The following is a 20,226-nucleotide window of genomic DNA, read 5'->3' as shown; positions in this document are numbered from 1 at the left end:
AAGGATTGGCTTACCTAAATTCAAAGAGTTTCTTCATTAAACAGTTGACTGCCAAGTGTTAGAGTTCCCTAAACTTGAATCTTTGAGTTGCCATATTTTCTCTTTTGATTTGTATTCATTTATTTATTTAATTTGGCAAGGCAATTGTAGTTAAATGACTTGCTCAGGGTCACACAGCTAATAAGTGTTAAGTGTCAGAGGACAGATTTTTTTTTAATAATTCAATTAAAATTTTAAAAAATTATGCACATTTTTTTATAAATCATATTGGGAGAGAAAAATAAAAACCAAAGGGAAAAACCATGGGAGAGAAAAAAAAAACTGAAAAAAGAAGTAAACATAAAATGTATTGATTTATATTCAGTCTCCCTAATTTTTTTGGCTGAAGATAGTGTTTTCTATGCAAAATTTATTGGGATTGCCTTGGACTGAGGTCAGATTTGAACTCAGGTCCTCCTGACTTCAGGGCCAGTGTTCTATCCACTACACCATCTAGCTGCCCTGACTGGCCATATTTTCAACTTGTAATATTATTTTTGGTTAATATAAGAGATGGACTTTTTGGAATAGCTAATCATTAATACTATTTCCTATGGAAGACACAGTGCTAATTATGGGGAAAATCACACATACAACAACTGAGACATTATAGTTCAATCCCAGTAGATGTCTATGGTGCTAGCTAGTTTTGCTGTTTGTAAAAGCATTAAGCAGCAGTATCTTCCTAAAAAGTTGGATAGAAATAACTTTTTTTGTTTTTTTTTAAATTTTTATTATAGCTTTTTATTTAAGAAATAACTTTTTGTAAGTAGTTTACTATTTTAAATATACTAGACAAAGTTTGCATGTAAAGGAATTCTATAGTCATCTAAAAATAATAAAATAAAATGAATTGCCCCCCAATCAATATTTTGTGTAATTTCTAATTTTCATATGTTTCTTATGAAATTACCCAAAGTCAGGACTAATTTAACCCTCTGCGCTGGAGTGCATTGGAACATAGTCCCATAAGAGTATTGAAATTTGCTTAAAGCAATGAGTTCCAATAGAGCAGTAATGAACTGAACCAGCTATACTCAGCGAAAGAACTCTGGGAGATGACTATGAACAACTACATAGAATTCCCAATCCCTCTATTTTTGTCCGCCTGCATTTTTGATTTCCTTCACAGGTTAATTGTACACTATTTCAAGGTCCGATTCTTTTTGTACAGCAAAATAATTGTTTGGACATGTATACATGTATTGTATTTAACTTTAACGTATTTAACATGTATTGGTCTACCTGCCATCTGGGGGAAGGGGTGGAAGGGGAAAGGGGAAAAGTTGGAACAAAAGGTTTTGCAATTGTCAATGCTGAAAAATTATCCATGCAAATATCTTGTAAATAAAAAGCTATAATAAAAAAGAGAACTTAGCTTAAAGGAAGGTACAACAAATGTGGGATTCCTTCCCATGTTTTCTCATTGTTTGTATCTACTTAGAAGAATGTTATGAAGATGAGATAACTAAGGATAACTTAGGAAAATGTTATAAATATGAGATGACCTCCAATTTTTTACTCTCTTGCTTTCCAAACCAATTTACTACTTACTATCTCATGCTGTCTCATGTAGCAGCTCCTGAAGGCTGCAAATTGTAGTTGGGCTGCTCTGATTGAAGTTCTGACTTTGTCTTTTTTTTCTTCTACATTGGGTTATAGGTGGAGTACCACTCTGATGGATTTCTGGAGAAAAACAGAGACACTGTGTATGAAGAACAAATCAACATCCTGAAAGCCAGCAAGGTAAACAAACAAATCCAAAAAAAGGACTGAGTTTATAGTCACTATGAGCTGAGAGTTGGAGAAATAGCATTAATGGATATAGAGCCTATCTTTAGTCCCCTCAAGAGTCCCCACCCTGGAGTCTTCCAAAGAGAAGGTTGTGTGGGGGCAGCAAAGACTGCTACCAACAATGGCATTTCCTTACACCATGTAATCCCTACTTCCAATTGCTTCAAAGATGAAATATATTGGGGAAGGTTATTAAAGGGTAGTGTACTAGCTACCATATGGATGAATGGCCACTTAACAGGAGAGAAAGCAAGAAAATGAGCAGACAGAATGGAGAAGAAAAAGAGAATATCCAATTTTGCCTAGGGCTTATCAAGTTCTGTCCCTGATATCCTGAATTTGGATATAAGATAGCTATAGTCCTATGAAAATAGATTAGTCCTAATACTTGTTTTACAGTGTCAGAGTCAGAGTTTAGGGGGGGAAATGATGCTGATGCCCTTGAGAAATTTTCTGTGTTTCCAAAATTTTCCCATAAAATTTGTTGGTTTCTTCTTTCCTGGACATAGTTATGGTAGGTAGCAAACATTGTGCCCATTTTACAAGTAGAAAAAGTAAAATACCAGAAGATAGTTTCAATTATCTCAACAACACTGAGCAAGCTAAATAAGAATAGAACCCAAATCTTTCTACCCTCTACCCTTAGCCTCCTGTGTTAGATCAGGATATTTACTGAATTTTCCCAGAGGCTATGGTATATTGCTGCCAACATTAATTGTGCAACACCTTTCCCTCCTCCTCTTACCTTTTGAAAGCTCAGAATATGATGGCTGTAAATACCTGACCAGGATTGTCTGTCAGTCCCCATATTGGGGTTCTAGGGCACGTGTTGTAGTATCATCTTTGAAAGAATTCAGGATGAAATCATCAGCATGGATGTTTATTGGGAGATGCACTCTGAAGTCCTCTTTAAGAGAGAGGCAGGCCTGTAGAGTAAAGCAAGGGATTATATTGAGAAGTAAGAGTAAGAAAGAACAGGAGAATTGGGCAAGACAGGAAAATTGGACAATCTCAGATAGCATGGTCATGGGGAAAAATCCCTTGATTAGATTGAATTCAGATAAGATATGAATGGGGAAAACCCTTTTGTTTAAGTGAGGTCCATGAAATAGAGAGTCAGAATATTGGAGCTGAGATAGCACCTAAAATTCCATTATTTTCCCCCTCAAAGAAGTGGGACCCAAATTCATTTGGGGCTAGGGATGAAGGTCTCATCTTCTGTACCTGCTTCAGGCTGAGAAGGGTCTTAGAGCTAGCCCTGCCTAAAGGGCTAGTGATGAGAGGGAGAAGATGTATGTAAATAGTAGCATCCAGGGAGTAAGACATCCCTTCCAAAGGCTGAGGTTAATCTCTCTCCTGTTTAAGGCCATCTGAAATCTGATTGCGGTTAATTGGGAGGACACAGATCTTATTACAGAATTTAAAAGGCAAAGCCCAAATATCAAAAGCAAAATAGCAATTAGGAAAGACGTCAGTAGAGGGAAGAGAAGAGAAAGAAACCAGGATCCCCAAGAGTTTGACCCAGAGCTCTTTGAAAGTAGCTGCTGATAGAGTTCACAGATCTAATCAGTGTTCTCGAGGATCCGGTCAGCTTGTAGTTTGACTTGATAGGAGGTGTTCTTATAAACAAAACAGAGCCAAAATACAAACACCCCTTTCAGACGCAAGGAAGTAGTCCAAAATGATGCAGTTTCTGGGACTCCATTGGCCAAGGAATCTAGAGGTATTGGGAGACCTTTGAGGGAATGGGAGTTGGCCAGGGCAAGTTCTTGAAAGCTTCCAATATATAGGACAAGATGATTGCCACTCTTCCCAAGTCATCCCCCCAAATTGCATTTTCTCAATTGTGTGGGGTGTGTGTGTGTGTGATAGACATGTACATCTCAGAGTGCTTGTGACATGGTGTTTATAAGGGGAGGCATTGGAAGATGAGGGTAAAGGAATTATTCACTCTGTGAGGGGAGGGTGAGCTAGGAGGGCAATTAGGAGAATCACAAAGAAAGATAAATCCTTCAGGGGCACAGATGGAACTGGAAGTCTTCTTTTAAGAGTTGCTTAGTCTTGGGGTTCCAGGGATGGGAATACTTTTGTAAGAGGCCAGGCCAGTGGTCACAATAAGGAAATTATGAAGAAGCTGCTTGAGTGTGTGGTGGGGAAAGTGTAAATTGATTAATAAGGGCTGGCTGAGGAGCATTAAAGGAGTTGCCTGATATAAAGAACCATGAGACAGAAGGGCACATTTAGGGGGATAGGGATCAATAAAGAAAGTATTATTGAGAACAGAACAAAAACTACATCCAGCTTGGGAAGAATTAAAAAGGGAGAGGTTGGGATTGTACTAGTATTTCTCTTTGATGGTTAAAAAAAATCGAATTTGTAATAAAAAATTGTGCTCAGTTTTCACAGTAGCATTAAATGCAGTGAGATTTACAAAATTGTTGCCAGTAGTGAAGCAAGGGGTTTTGTTGAAGAAGTTTCAGAGAGGAGTCACCAAAACTGAGAGTGAAACTGTCTCACCAGAGTGAACAAATCATACTGATGATATTTCTGATTCAGGTTCAGTAATCAATAGAATACCAAATATGTGCCACAGACAATACCAATTATTCTTATATCATTTTGGAACATTTAAGGACCTTATTTCATATAAATACATACATACATAAACATACATATACAATATACATGTGTATATTTCATACACACATACACACACCTAGGCCAAATGCTCATTTACTTGATTGTTTAGGACATAATGACTACATATTTTAAAATTTAAAACAGCAAGATCTTTTATATTTGCATTGTGTTCATGTCTACCACTGACAACTTTTTTTGATTATATAAAATTGCTAAAAGAGAAAAAAGCAGGGACATAATTATAAGAGCCTCAAATTAGCCCTCCAGGTTCAAGCCTAAAAGCATATATATGACAGGCTATTGCATCCTTAGCTCTCTTTGACTTCATGACAACCAATCGTGCAGTAACAATTTCACCTTGTAGACATACTCCAGAATAATCAGAAGGCAAACATTACTGATCAAAGAAACATAATGGGAAACTGAGTCATAAGTATCCCACTTTAAGCTTAGATCAAACTTTAGCCCACTTGTAACAGTTAAGAATCACAGTTCTTTGAGTAGTTTGATGTTTTTCTTGAATGGCTGATTACTGACTTAATGATACATCAGACAATTAGGCTTGAATTCAAAACTCAAAACAATATCAAAGTTTCCAAACTCTCAACTCCTCTGTTCACACTGTCATTTCAAACAGATGACTTCCCTTTCTTCCCAGGCTTTTACCATCACATCTGAAATTATCTTCATGACACTGAGTATGTTTTCTTTCTGTCTGTCTTTCTATGTCTCTATCTCTCTGCTCTGTCTGTCTCTGTTTCTCTGTCTCTCTTTCTTCCTCTCCCACCCCTCCCTTAAGGAGGGAGAGAGGAGAAGAAAAAATTAATTCTTTCTTCTATGCACTATCCTCCTATTCCTGGGGAGCCTAGATTTTGGGATCCCATTAATTACTAATCAGATGACCTTATTTTGGCTTGGGGGCATGGAAAAAATGCCATGCTTGACCTCCGGTCTTATTGATGTATGATAGAAAAATGAGATGGCATTCTAGGTCAGGAATGAGAGCATATAGAGTAGAAATAATAGCTTAAGATTGATGTGTATGTAGGAACAAGTGTTTATTAATTAATAAGGATGTGTCAAGCATTGGGCAAAGTGCTAAGGACATAAAAAGAGGCAAAAGCCAATCCCTGCCCTCAAGGAGCTTACAGTCTAATGGAAGAAACATTAGCAAGCAACTCTATTCAAAACAAGTTATATGATAGATAAAGTTTTTTTTTTTTTTTAACTTTGGGGGTGTAGTGTGATTTCAAGGAAGACTAGTACTCTGGGATGAAGGCTTCCAGGCCCTTTACAAGGCAGCTTTCCACCTTTGGTGTTCATTTGATCCACCTAACTCTCACCAGTGGGTCTAAAAAGCTGTAGAATACCCAGCAGCCACAGCTTAATAAACTGTTATGTCAGACAGGTTAAGTCAGGTTAAATTAAACCAAGAGGTCTCAAATTCTATGGTGAATTGGGGTAGGGGTATAAATAAGAAGTAATTAGCAAAGGAAAGACTTTAGGCAACAGTAAACTGTGTAAGCTGGAGACCATTGTTAAGTGATTTCTTTCTATCATTGTCTTATCAAAAGATATTTCTTTTTTCTTCTTTTTATTTTTTTCATCTTCTTCCTCTCCTGTTAGTGGTCAAATTTGTATTTAGCAATATTCAAGGCACCAGAGTCAGAAGACTGAGGTGGAAATGACCCTGGGCACTCAATGTCTGTGCTGCTAGAGGTCCTGCTCTACCAGGTCCAAAAGCCAACAGGAGTTAAGAATAGACTAGACTTGGATGAGCATCTCTATTTTTAATTTTTATTTATTTTTTAAACGTATGGAATAAAATAGGTATTTCTTTAACATAGTACAATAAAAAGATGATTGCACATGAAACTGTATATTCACTATGTACAACTTGCTATTCCTTTTGAATATAAAACAAAATTTTCATATAAATTTCTTTCCCTTTTTTCTTCCCTCCCCTTTCCTCGGAGATGGCTACTATTAGACCTAAATAAGTATGTATGTCTGTGTATTTGTAAGTTTATTTTATAGATAATTTTCCTTACCGAATTTATAATATTTTATTTTTTCCAATTGCATATCAAGATAGTTTTCACCATTTACTTTTATTGAATTTTGATTTCTAACTTTTTTCTTCTTCATCCTTCCCAAAATGGTAGGCAATTTGATATAGGTTATACATGTATAATCATATTAAACATTTTCACATTAATCATGTTGTGTAAGAAAAATCAGAGCAAAAGGGAAAAAACATGAGAAAAGAAAAAAAAGTGAAAATAGTATATAGTATTAATGATTAGCTATTCCAAAAAGTCCATCTCTTATATTAACCAAAAATAATATTACAAGTTGAAAATATGGCCAGTCAGCGCAGCTAGATGGTGTAGTGGATAGAACACTGGCCCTGAAGTCAGGAGGACCTGAGTTCAAATCTGACCTCAGTCCAAGGCAATCCCAATAAATTTTGCATAGAAAACACTATCTTCAGCCAAAAAAATTAGGGAGACTGAATATAAATCAATACATTTTATGTTTACTTCTTTTTTCAGTTTTTTTTTCTCTCCCATGGTTTTTCCCTTTGGTTCTTATTTTTCTCTCCCAATATGATTTATAAAGAAATGTGCATAATTTTTTAAAATTTTAATTGAATTATTAAAAAAAATCTGTCCTCTGACACTTAACACTTATTAGCTGTGTGACCCTGAGCAAGTCATTTAACTACAATTGCCTTGCCAAATTAAATAAATAAATGAATACAAATCAAAAGAGAAAATATGGCAACTCAAAGATTCAAGTTTAGGGCACTCTTTAACACTTGGCAGTCAACTGTTTAATGAAGAAACTCTTTAAATTTAGGTAAGCCAGTCCTTAAACTATAATTGTGGCCATATTTGAAGCCTTTTCAGCTTGGTAAGACTAGGCACAGGAAAAAGAGCTGGGGAACTATTGAAATTATTGATTAATAACTGAAGATTTTGGTTGGAAAGGTGGTATCCATTCCTAAAGAGACAGACACATTTCAGATTTTCTTCTCCAACTAGCAGGAAGAATATCTCCACTTTGTTGATACTGGTCTCTGTGGAGAAGATTCTTAGGATTCAACAAGAGGGAAAAGGAGAAGAGAGTCTTACAGAGAAGCAGCAAAAGTTTAAAAATTTAAAATGAATGAATGAATGGACAAATCAGCTCAGAAAGGTCCAGAACATGGAAAACAAGAAGATGGGGTCCAGAGAAATCAGTCAGCTTCTTCTCAGGTTAAATGGTACCAAACATACAGTAGGAAACCTATTACTCTAGAGAAATGCCCAGTTAATTTCACTTGATATGGAGTAAGTAAGGAAGGGAACCCCACTAAACACAGGCGAATTTAAAGCTAAGTGGTCCCTGCTGATTGATTTGCTAAGCCTGGGGATTCATTCAGGCAGGATCTGAAGTCAATATTCTGCTGAAACGCAGGCTTCTTAGATGGGCTCTTGGATATCGGAATATCAAGGATTTTAGTCATGGCCAAAAAGAGCTTTGCTTTGTGTGATTATGCTGAGCTGTTTTTTTTCCTCCAGCATCATTTAAGGGCCTGTGAGGGTCTAAGCTTCAGGTTCCTAGGTTTCGAGGATTTTATGCATAATAAAACTGCACAAAGAAAGGAGAGAAAAGGAGTGACTACATAGCTGGGGATTTTTTACATAGCACAGGACTGAGAGAGAAATGGAAGACAGTGTTATGAATGACTGGAATTGCTTAGATATCTCCTAATCTTCCTGTACAAATCACAGTGGGAGGTGAGGGGGGGGGGAAGAGAAATGGGAGATAGTATTATGAATGACAGGAATGACATAGATATCTTCTCATTGTCTTGCTCAAAGCAGTTAGGGATGGAAGCATTTTGTGTAATCATGATGAGCAGCAGGGAATACTCTTGAACAGTCCAGGTCCTAGAGCAGAAAGTGGGTCAACAACCTTAAAACCACTAGGAGAGCTAAGCCAGGAATACTGGGAGCAGTGGGTGACAGGCTTTCTTGAGAGAGAAGAGAAAGCAGAGAGAAACACTTCATTTCTGCTAATTCCTTTCATTGGAATTGCTTTACTACTCTCCTACTGTTTAAACTGTATTCCTAAGTGGTGTGGTAAAATGGAAAAAAGAATTGGAAACAGACTCAGAAGTTGTTATTCCATTATGCCTGATTCTTTGGGATTTTTTTGGCAGATACTGGAATATTTTACCATTTCCTTTTCCAACTCATTTTACAGATGAAGAAACTGAGGCAAACAGGGTTAAATGATTTGCCCAATGTCACAACAGTTTGTAAGTACTTGAGGTCAGATTTGAAGATTCATCATGAAAATAAGTCTTTAGGGCTAGTGCCATTGGCTGCCCTTAGACTCAGAAAAGCTAAGTTCACATCCCTGTTCCAATGATCATTATCTGTGTCACTGGATGATGGTATTTTTAAATTTTTGAATGAAGATATATCCTTACCTCAATTACAATGAAAAAAGATTCTAAGTCCTAGTCTGCCAAATTCTCTATCCATCCACCACTGAAAAAAAACCCAAACCATTTTATTGTTTGGCATTTCTGACTGGTCCAGGATCTTTAATTCTACCCTTCAGTGACCTGTGATTTAATCATTGTGGGCATTGATTTCACTGTTGCAGATCACAGCTCCTTTGTAATTTAACAGATGGTCTTCAGGAATTGCTATGGCTGATAAATTCATCCCCCTGTCATGTCTATGACTGCAGGCCAAAGAAGGGAATTTTTAAAAGGTTGGAATGTTCTTTCTTAGAGAAAAATGATACCTTAATCATTAGGATTGAGTGGGGTTGTTCAACCGGTGCTTGAGTAGATGAGTTAGATGAGGTTAGAAAGTTGGGTAGAAATTGTGGGGAGGCATAATTAGCTTCAAAGTAAAGAGAAACTCTCCTTAACTGGTAAAGAAGTTCAGTGGGAAAGGGTGCCTTCCTTTTTATTTTATTTTATTTTTTATTTATTTTTAACATATATTGCTTTATGAATCATGTTGAGAGAGAAAAATCAGAGCAAAACAGAGAGAGGAAAAAAAAACAGAAAAAAGAAATAAATATAGCATGTGTTGATTTACTTTCAGTCTCCTTAGTTTTCTTTTTCTGGATGCAGAGGGCATTTTTTTCCAAAGTCTATTGGGATTGCTTTAGATCACTGAACTACTGAGAAGAACCAAGTCTTTCATAATTGATCTTCATACATTCTTGCTCTTATTGTGTACAATGTATTCCTGGTTCTGCTTGTTTTGCTCAGCATCAGTTCTTGTAAATCTTTCCAGGTCTTTCTAAAATCAGCTTGTTCATTTTTATAGAACAACAATATTCCATTGCCTTCATATCCAGGGTGCCTTCCTTTTCAAAGAGAAGCTTTGTGATTCCTCAACAAGGCCATGTAAGAGAGGATCACTAATCAGGTATAGATTGGAATAGATAGATGGTTCCTGAGGTTCCTTCTAAATCTGACTGTCTGTTACTCTGTGACTGTAAAAAATAGAAATGGTATTTTCACAAATTCACCAAACTATACATGAGTCTTGTTTCCCTCAGTCTTCTTGGAAAGCTCTTTGGCAGTTGCCTTCAAAGCCATATCATGGGTCACTCAAGGAGATCATTCATTTTTTAGACCATCAAGCTTGGAGTTAGGAAGACCTGAGTTCAAATTGACCTATAGAAATTTACTAGTTGTGTGACTGGCCAGTCTTTTAAACTTATTTGTCTCGGTTTCCTCATCTGTAAAATGAGCTGGAAAAGGAAGTAGAAATGATATTCCAGTATCTCTGCCAAGGAAATCCCAAATGAAATTGTGAAGAGTCAGACACAATTGGAACAATTCAACAGCACTGTAAATTATATGCAGAAATAATAATAATTTCTAAAATATACATACAAATAATTAATTCAACAGTTCAATCAACAATAAATAATCCAATTAGCTGTGAATCTGAGAGTTCATCTGAGAGGGAAACGTCCCTCAATCAGTGCAAATTGGTGACTTCTCTGTAACTTAGTCTTAGGGAACTGCTTAGGATATATAAATTAAATGATGGCTTGCTTTGTGTTATATAACCAGTGTGTTTCATGGCAGGATCTGAACTCAGCTCTTCTTGAATCCAGAAGCCAGCTGTCTTTCTCCTCTGCTATATATAGTCTATCTATTCAACAAGGATTCAGTAAAACTCAGAATCTAACAACTAGGGACTCTCAGCTGCTTGGGCAGTCTCTTAAAGGTCACAGCATGTAGGAGATTCTGCATCAGCAGGGGCTGGGTTCCCTTTAGGATAGAACTGCAGAGCTCTTCAGCACCCACAGATCTGAACCTCCTTAAGTGATAGAAGGGTTATGTTTTTTTTTGTTTTGTTTTGTTTTGTTTTAGGAAGTATAATGTAGAGGAAAGAACTCTGGCACTCAAATCAGAAGACATCAGTTTCTGACACCGTTAAGCCTCACTTTCTTGATTTATAAAATGAAAAAATTGGGACAGATGTCCTCTGACATGCCTTCTGGATCCACGATCTTTTGTCCAACCTTGGGTGCTCTCTAAAGGGGTCCAAGAAATGGGGAGGCTGTCAGTAATTTCAGTGAATTGTTTTCTATTCTTTGCAAGAAACTGAGAAGAATGAGGCTTAGCAGAGAAGGTTAGAATGCTAGGATCTATTATGTAGTATTTTAAATTATAAGAGTCCAATCCCTCTATTTTACAATAGAAGAAATTAAGACACAGAAATGTTAAATGTCTTTCCCCATGATCAAATAGGCACTAAGACACAGAACCAGGATTTCCATCCCATTACTGCCAACATTATCTCCCCAGTATTAGTACTCCTGCTTTAAGTTGCTCAGTTTTACTGACTCTCCTATCCTATGTGCCAAGAGAATAGCACAGTCAGAAGTTACTGCTTGGTGGATAATAACCTTAGGATAGTATAATATAAACTTTCACATGAGTAAGTAACAGATTCTTAATGAGTTTGAAATCATATCGATATAAAAATGGCTGTCCCTCTAGGATTTTTAAATAGCTTTATGTTTTCTTTTAAAGCCTTCTTCTCCCCCCTCCACCAAGCCTATCCTGCCATACTAATTCCGTCTTTTAAAATGAAGAAACTGAGTCCCAACAAGATTCAAAGTCACACATAATCAAGTTAATGACAGTGCCTACTGGTTGCTTTCTTTTTGTTTCTCAAAGTATCTCTAGTTTCCCAATGATAGTAAGTGATTCACTATTTCTTAAAATACAAATTAGCTTATTGATGATGCTTGCTGATCAGCACAGGTAGAGGGCTTCACCAGGAATCCCCCCAAGCTGAGAAATCATAGATGTCCTAGAAGTTTCTTCTTTTTTCTATGTGGTTTGCTAAGGCATTAACAAATTGTTGTGAAGAGTTTAACACTCTTCACCTCTATCCTCACCTGGGGAGGAGGGGAAGACTATTGAGAAATAACACCCACTAAGAGCCAAGATAGTATGGAGCTAATTGGAATTAATTAGTATAGCCAGTTATACAGAACAAGAAGTTATAATGTGGCTAATTGCTTTTCTCAGCTACTGAAGAACTAAAAATAATGGCTAAATAAAGAAATGCCTCTTAAGAACATGACTTTTAAGCTATCAAAGGAGTGATTTGTTTTTAACCCTAAAGATGTGTATGTTTTTTGATGTCAGGAACTACAAAGCTTAATGCCTTGATATAGCCAGTCTCTGTATGTTGATGAGGCACTGGGGATTAAGAAAGGAGTAAAATAAATGTTTCCTTTAAGAGAGAGATAAACATTCCTAGTTCTGTGATTGCATAGGCTTATATCCCATCTTGTTGCTTTGCCAGGCTCCTAATTTCAGTTAATCTAAAGGGCAGTGATTTCAGTACTTCAAAATGATAAATTGGTTTTAGAAAGGCCTGGAAAAATTTATATGAACTGGTGCTGAGCAAAACTAGCAGAACCAGAAATGCATTGTACGTAATAAGAGTGAGAATGTGTGATGATCAACTATGAAAGATTTGGTTCTCAACAATTCAGTAATCCAAGCCAATCCCAATTTACTTTGGTTAGAAAATGCCATCTGCATCCAGAAAGAGAACAATGGATATTGAATGAAAATCCACATAAACTATGTTCACTTTTTTTTTTCCTCTCTCTCATGGTTTTTCCATTTTGTTCTGATTTCTCTCTCTCAACATGGTTAATAAAGAAATATGTATTTAAAAATTTATATATATATATATATATGTATATATATATATATATATATAACCAGAAAAAAATTAAATAAAAATTAGAAAGATAGATATGTGGTATAAGAGAATGCTGAATTTGAAGTTAGGGAGATCTGAGTTCAAATCCCATCTCAAAGATTAAATAGCTATGTTAAGTCACTTAACCTATGTCCCAGTTTCCTCATCTGTAAAATGAGGATAATAGCATCTACATTCCTGATTTCTGAGAGGATCAAATGAGATAACATCTTTAAGGTGCTTTGCAAGCTTATCTAGTTATATTACTGTATGTTATCATTATTATTGAAAGATCAATGTATTTTCAGTGTTAATATTCCCTTACTTAAATAGATAATTATGTGTATGGTGATAGCCAAAAATGCATCTCCACGGAGAGTTGTCAGCTATGTCATTGGCTCAGAGATGTCAAAAAGGACAAGGACTGAGCAAAAGCCATTGAGGTTTGTTAATAAGAGATCATTGTTAATTATGGAGAGAGCAGTTTAAGTGATGATGTAAGAGAATACAGATTCCAAACGATTGAAAAGAGACCATCATACAACCATCATAGACAATGGCTAGGAATTTAGTAGTTAAAAGGAAAAAAGATATAGAATGGTGTCTGCAAGGAACAATTGAGTCAAGTGAGGGGGTTTGGTCTATAAATCTGGACATGTTTGCAGACAACTTTGTACTGACAACCACTGTGAATTTGGGCACATCACTGAATTTCTTGTATCTCAACTTCCTCCTCTATAAAATGAGAGATTGAACAAAATGATATGGACAGGGCCCGCCAGGGTTAAATCTATGCTCTTATCCTAAGATCATAAGTCACAATGCATAGGGAATGCCTACATGTACAAATCATATGGAGGAGCAATTAGACTTTTTTGTTATTATTAAGTCATTTTTCAGTCCTGTCTGACTCTTTGTGACCCCTTTTGGGGTTTGCTAAGCAGACATACTGAAGTGGCTTGCCATTTCTTTCTCCAGCTCATTTTACAGAAGAGAAAAATGAGGCAAATAAGGTTGGGACTTGCCCAGTTTCAAGTCACTGAGGCATTAACACATCATTAGTAATAATACTTCATACAAGCTAAATAAGTGCCTGGGGCTGAATTTGAACTCAGCACTACTGCACCATGTAGCTTCCCTGGTAGACTTTTTGTACTTTGCATCAGAGAGCAAAATTAAAAACAATGAGTAGACATTGCAGAAAGAATTAAGAGCAAGAAGCATTTCCTAGTGGTTAGAACCACACCAAAGTGTAAATAGTTGCCTTCAGTGGTCATGAGTTTCCTCCTAGTTAGGGGCCTTCAAACAAAGGCTAGAAGGACCACTTGCTGAGGCTGTTGTAGAAGGATTCTTGTTCAGATATAGGTGAACATTGAGAACCCTTCTGAATTTGTGCTTCAAACAAATAGATTTACCGTAACCGTGACTTAAGAAAAATATCTCTCATCTCTATACCTCTTCATAGCTTCCAAAGCAATCTACTTTGAATAACTTAGTGGTAGGTAACACAAGAATTATCAGAGAGTACATTTGAATGGTGAAATACTCTTTCCTTCTCTCTGTAGAGTAGTTTTAGGAAAGACAGTTTAAAACCTGCTGTACCTGATGGAGCTGTTCCAGTCCAAAGCTGACCATGGGGGACAGGGTTCAGACTAGCTCCAATGTTCTTTAGGACAAATATGACTAATTCAGAATCTTTCTCTCCTGAGGATTTTACTGTGACCTATCATTACTAACCAAATAGACTCTTCCCTATCTCAAGTGAATTGAAATCCTGTAGCATCTCACCAACAATTGGAGTTCTAGGAAACTATATCTTATAATGATTCTACTACAGTGTTTATTAGCATCCTACCTGGAATACCAGAATGCTCCTGATGACTTCACCTGTTTCCCACCATTTCCTGGTGGTCCTTGGGAGTGGGCACAATGACATAGATTTTTGATGACCTTACAGGGTTTTCATCTTCAGTTTTTAAAAGGATCATCATGGGAGTAGCTAGGAGGTACAGTGGATAAAGCAGCAGTCCTATAGTCAAGAGGACTTGAATTCAAATTTGGCCTCACACATTAGCTGAATGATCCTGGGCAAGTCACTTAACTCTGATTGTCTCAGTTTGCTTAAAATGAACAGCAGAAGGAAATGTCAAAACAGTTCAGTATCTCTGCCAAGAAAACCCCAAATTGAGTTATGAAGAGTCAGACATGATAAATTCACTAAACAACAAAAGGTGGGACAAACTGGCCCAGAATGGGGAAAAAAACACATAGGTTAAAACTTCTCACACTGATCAGAATTGGAATCAGGTGGTAAGTGAGGATGCACTTCTAGCCTGGATAAGAGGGAGAGCCAATCTCAATTTTTTTAAACGAACAGAAAAAAAAAAACCATGCAAAATTAATAAGCTCAGGGTTGGAACAATCTCACAAGTTATAGAGTTCAACCTATATCTGAATAAGACTCCTCTGTTGCATAACCTCTATACAGTGATGTCTACTGTTAAGAGCTTTTAAGGGTAATAATTTAAATTTGAAATGCATGAATTTTTAATGCATGAAATATATTTAATGGACAAAATTATATATGCTATTTCTCATTTTCAATAAGAAAAAGGAATTTTTCTCCTTTAAAAATTTAAGTACAGGAAAATGTTTCCAAATATTAGCTCTTCATAGGATAGAGAAGTCAAACCCTACATAAAACCACTATTAACAGTGGTTAGCATTTTTTTTCCTGATCTGGATATTTGCAGATTATTGTTGTTATATTTCCTTTCCAAAGACCAGCATTATTCTGTTACATTTTCAACCCTAATGGATTTGTTCAAGGGGAAAAGTGTTTTTTCAACCATAGGCTAAAAAAAGAGTTATATTTTTCTGTTCCCTTTTAAATTAAATTGTTGAGGGGTATATTGTGCCATAACAGTCAGTATATCTTGCCTCAACTTGGTTCCATACTTCTGTGTTCACAGATGAATGCGTTAATAATTAAATACAGCACTGCATAGGTGTTGATTCCAAGGTAACTTCTATGTGTACCTATAATTAGGTTTCCAAAGCTGTCAAATGATTGCTATAAAGTATTTTACTACATATTTATTTTACATTTCTTTGCCCTTCTCCTCATCACCAGTGAATTACAAAATTAATTGCTATTCCTACCATAATATTTTAAAGCAGGTGTCATAAGTCTTTAGAAAGTGCTTATTCTGTTTGAAAATGGTATCCAAGTATCTTTAGGCTTTAAGAAAGTAAATTTTCTGGGGGACCCAAGAGAAGCTCCCCCATGTTATAAAATTCCCCTTGACTCTTAAATAACATTAAGAATCAAAAAAAGTTAAGTATAACTGAAAAGAGCTTGCAATATTACCCCTCTTGGGAAAATTTTAATGTAGCATGTATCTTGAGAATGGCCAGTTTCCCCTTACATTAACAAAGACCAAGTCTTAATCTTAAAAGAATGAAGTTCTCATGTAGAATTTCAGCCAGTATCTAAAAGTGAGGGATTATTGAAAGGCTTCCCACGGCATCTGAAATCACATTCTACAGGTGGCAATTTCCTGTATGTCTTATTTGTGAAGCTGTTTCTGCCCCTAGGTGGAGCAAATGTTATTGGTATTCAAGAGACATAATTTGTGGGTAATTAAATCATTTTATTAATAAAGCCAGCATGTTATTAATAAAAAGATGTCAATTTAGCCATTTCTCTTAGACCAAATGCCATCATAATAGTGGGTTCACATATACCCTTGGAAAAGTAGTTGTTCCATGTGGGGTTAAGAGAATATCATGTCCCTTTTGTACAGAGACATATCTTTACACCTAGACTACCCAGCCTTGGGCAGTCTATTCAGAGAATGTATGTCCTACTCAAGTATGAGCAGAACATAACCCCCTTACTCCAGTAGGGAGGAATTTTGAACAAGAAAGTTAGTTCATTCTCATTATCATCAATGTCCTTCAAGAGATTAAAAGAAGGGGGGGACTCTGGAACTTCAGAAATCATAGCTTATTTCTGTCTTTGGGCCTCTGTTGGAACAATTGTCCCCAAATAATTCCTTCCCCACTTTGTTCTTTTTGTAGTCAAGAATGTCAGCAGAGAAAAAAAATGGTAGAAATTAAAAGAATTAATCCTTGAATTATCTAAAAAAAACAATTGTTGATATTTTAAAAAAACAAAATGCAAATATGCCTTTAACATTTTTGAAACACAAAAAACAAAGAATCTCAGAATTGGAAAAGACCTCTGAAGTCATGTTGTCTAATCTGTGCTGGACCATGTGGCCTTAGAAGCTGATCATTCCTAATTCCTATTTGGAGAATTTCAGTATTAGAATTGTACTTGCCAAGGTGCCATTCTAGAATAGTCCTGATTCTCTGATGTTTTTTAAGAAAATTTATAGGAAAATTATATTATTTTATTAAAACTTTTTATTTTCACAACATGTTCATGACTAAGTTCTCTTCTCTTTTCTTTCTTTATTTCTTTCTTTTTTTTTTTTTTTTCCCTGAGGTAATTGGGATTAGGTAACTTGCCCAGCTAGGAAGTGTTAAGTGTCTGAGATCACATTTGAACTTAGGTCCTCCTGATTTTAGGGCTGGTGTTCTATCCACTGAGCCACCTAGCTGCCCAACATGGATAATTTTTCAACGTTGACCCTTTGTGTTTCAATTTCCCTCCCTTCCTCCCATCCTTCAAGTAGCAAGTAATTCAATACAGTTAAACATATTAAAAAAATATGTTAAATCCAAAATATGTATACATATTTATACAATTATCGTGCTGCACAAGAAAAATCAGATCAAAAAGGAAAAAAATGAAAAAAGAAAACAAAATGCAAGCAAACAACAACAAAAGAGTGAAAATGCCATATTGTGGTCCACATTCAGTTCTTCATTATCTTTTTAATTCTCTAAATTTTATTTTATTTTATTTTCTGCCTTCTAAGTATGTTTTTCTCTCTGCCATTTTCTACATAATTGCAGAACTATAGATTCAATGCATTTAAAGGTTATTGATACTATGTTTTGTGCTCTTTAAAGAAAAGTAAACAAATCTAGTAAATACACTATTCACTTACATTTTCAACATTCTGAAAACATGTTCAAAATGTAAAGGACAAAAAGATTTATACAAGTCTAATTAGAAAAATCCAGTGTGTGCAATTATTTTCCTAAACACATACTTACCCAGGCATAAAATACCTTCCAAATTTAAGGAAGGATAAAAATTGGTTTATTGTGAACTAAATCAGTTCACCATCACTGTTATATACAAACCAATGACTTTTACTATTAGCATTTGGGTTCTAAGGACCACTGGCCTAGAATGCTCTGATTATAGCTCTATCCCTAACATGGGTCAGTCATTTCCCCTCTCTAGGCATTAGTGAAGTTTCTTCCGGTTCTGAGAATCTATGATTCCAGGAGATGATTTCAAATTCTCTCAAGGACTGAATATTGGTTATCCCTAAATCCAATCATGATCTGAGAAAGTTTTTTTAAATGGTTCACCAACAATCCAGGAATTTTTTTTCTTAATTATCTATCTAAGACCTCTTAGTGAGTGGGCTAATTCTAAAAGAGTCGTGGGGAGTACAGATTACCATTAACTGGACTCCTAAATTCCCAAAAAGAAATTAGGAAGCAATGGTGTGTCAGGATGTTCTTTTACAGGAGAGAAATAAGAGGTTGACATTTAACTAGGCCTTCTGATTGGATAAAATAACTGTGGGGTCTCAATGGGAGAAATTCCACAAGGAATTCAACTGAAGCACTTTATGATTACTGTTCATTTAGAGAAAAAAAAAGAGGCTTTACGGACCTATTAGTGCTCCTCTCTGCTTGCCTCTGAGAGTAACTTTGCTTTAGATTGTTTACAATAATTCATTCCTCCTGTTAATGCCCCTCCATATGATATATCTCTACACTGGGTTGCTAGCAGGGACATGCCTTTTTGCTGGGGTCTTATTTACTACCCTCCATTAAAATATTCTGATCTGGTCCCATTGACTTTTGACAAAGAGTAATGTTTGGCAATCAGTGCTTAAGAAGTTCTTCTTAATTTGATTGAACATTATTTTTTTCAACTCAGAATTAGATAATAAGCATGTGTGTATGTGTGTGGGTGTGGGTGTGTGTGTGTTTGTGTGTATGTAAAGTTTACAAAACACTTTCCACATATTATCCAACTAAATCCTCACAATAGTTCTGGGAAATAGGTGTCCATTTTACAGATGAGTAACTGTAGAAGTTGAGAGAACAAATGCCTCTCTCAGGGTCATACAGGTATTAAAGATCTATGACAGAATTTAGATCTCAGGTTAATATGTACAGAGGATGTGAGAATTTCATCCATTTTGTAGAAGGGACAGTTGTTCCAAGAAATACTTGGAGAAGATTATATCAAATATTTGGAGGATTTATATGATAATTTTTTTTCAAGAAAAAATGGGGAAGGGGAAGATTCCATTATGGATATCTGATTGTATTTTATTGAGGAATGTGTTTTTGTTTGGGGTATTTGAGAATGAATTTGCTATTGGTTTTCAGTGTTTAGGGGATTGATATGATATCTGGGGTGGGAAAGGACTGATGGAACATCTAAAAGCTTTTGTTTGAATTTGAGATCCTGACAAGGAAGCTAATGGCTTCTTCAAGTGAAAACTTAGAGACAACTTCAGAGCTTTTCAGCTTTAAAGTTATTCTTTCAGTTGTGTCTGACCCCCATTTGGGGTTTTCATGGCAAAGGTATTAAGAGAGATTTGTCATTTTCTTTTCTAGCTCATTTTACAGATAAGGAAACTTAGGCAAACAGGGTTAAGCCACTTGTTCAGAGTCACACAACTAAGAAGTGTTTGAAGCCATATTTGAACTTAGATCCTCCAAACTCAAGGCTCACTTCCCCAGCTGCTTTAAAGATGCATCTTTTATTCATATTCCTTTATTTTCCTGAAAGCTTCATGTTTTGTCGCCCTAACATTACCCAGTCATAGAATCGAAGACTCTTCCCAAAGGGACATAAAAATTCATCTAGTTCAACTTTAGCATGGAGGAGAATGCCCTACACAATCTTCCCAACAGATAATTATCCAACTTTCACTTAAAGACCTCAAGTGTAGGGTAGAGCTTTATTTAACTGGGCCAGGAAAACCAGAGCTTTTCTTTCAGGGGCCCAGAATTTCAACAGTGGTGTGATTCCCTTCCCAAGAAGTCCTCAGACTACTGTCTTCATATTCCAGCATCTCGTGGTCCTCTTTCATTCTTCATGGCATGATGTGATCATCCCTCCATCTCTGTCACTTCTTCCCAAGATCCTGTTCTCATTCCTGCCCCATCTCCCAAGTCCCATTTTCATCAAGTACTACATCTCTCCCTTTCTTTCTGAGGGTTAGGGAATTAGATTTTAAAGTACATAAAATCACTAGGGGAACAGAGCCACTCTGTAAACAATCCTCTGTTTTGACTGTTTTGTACAGAATTTGATCTAAGC

General features: G+C 36.1%; 1 protein-coding gene across 2 annotated transcripts in view; it reads left to right on the top strand.

Annotated features, from left to right (window-relative positions):
* MYO5B (myosin VB) overlaps positions 1-20,226 on the top strand; it is a 500,991-nt gene that overhangs the window by 336,293 nt on the left and 144,472 nt on the right. For both annotated transcript variants that reach the window (XM_074279362.1, XM_074279363.1), the window contains exon 14: positions 1,702-1,785. In XM_074279362.1, the coding sequence (XP_074135463.1) occupies positions 1,702-1,785 (84 nt within the window). The remainder of the gene's footprint in view (positions 1-1,701; positions 1,786-20,226) is intronic.

The sequence above is a fragment of the Sminthopsis crassicaudata genome, chromosome 1, assembly GCF_048593235.1.
Source record: "Sminthopsis crassicaudata isolate SCR6 chromosome 1, ASM4859323v1, whole genome shotgun sequence".
Classification (NCBI taxonomy): Eukaryota; Metazoa; Chordata; class Mammalia; order Dasyuromorphia; family Dasyuridae; genus Sminthopsis; species Sminthopsis crassicaudata.
The sequence above is the reverse complement of the archived record's forward strand: the minus strand, read 5'-3'. Positions and strand labels throughout refer to the sequence as shown.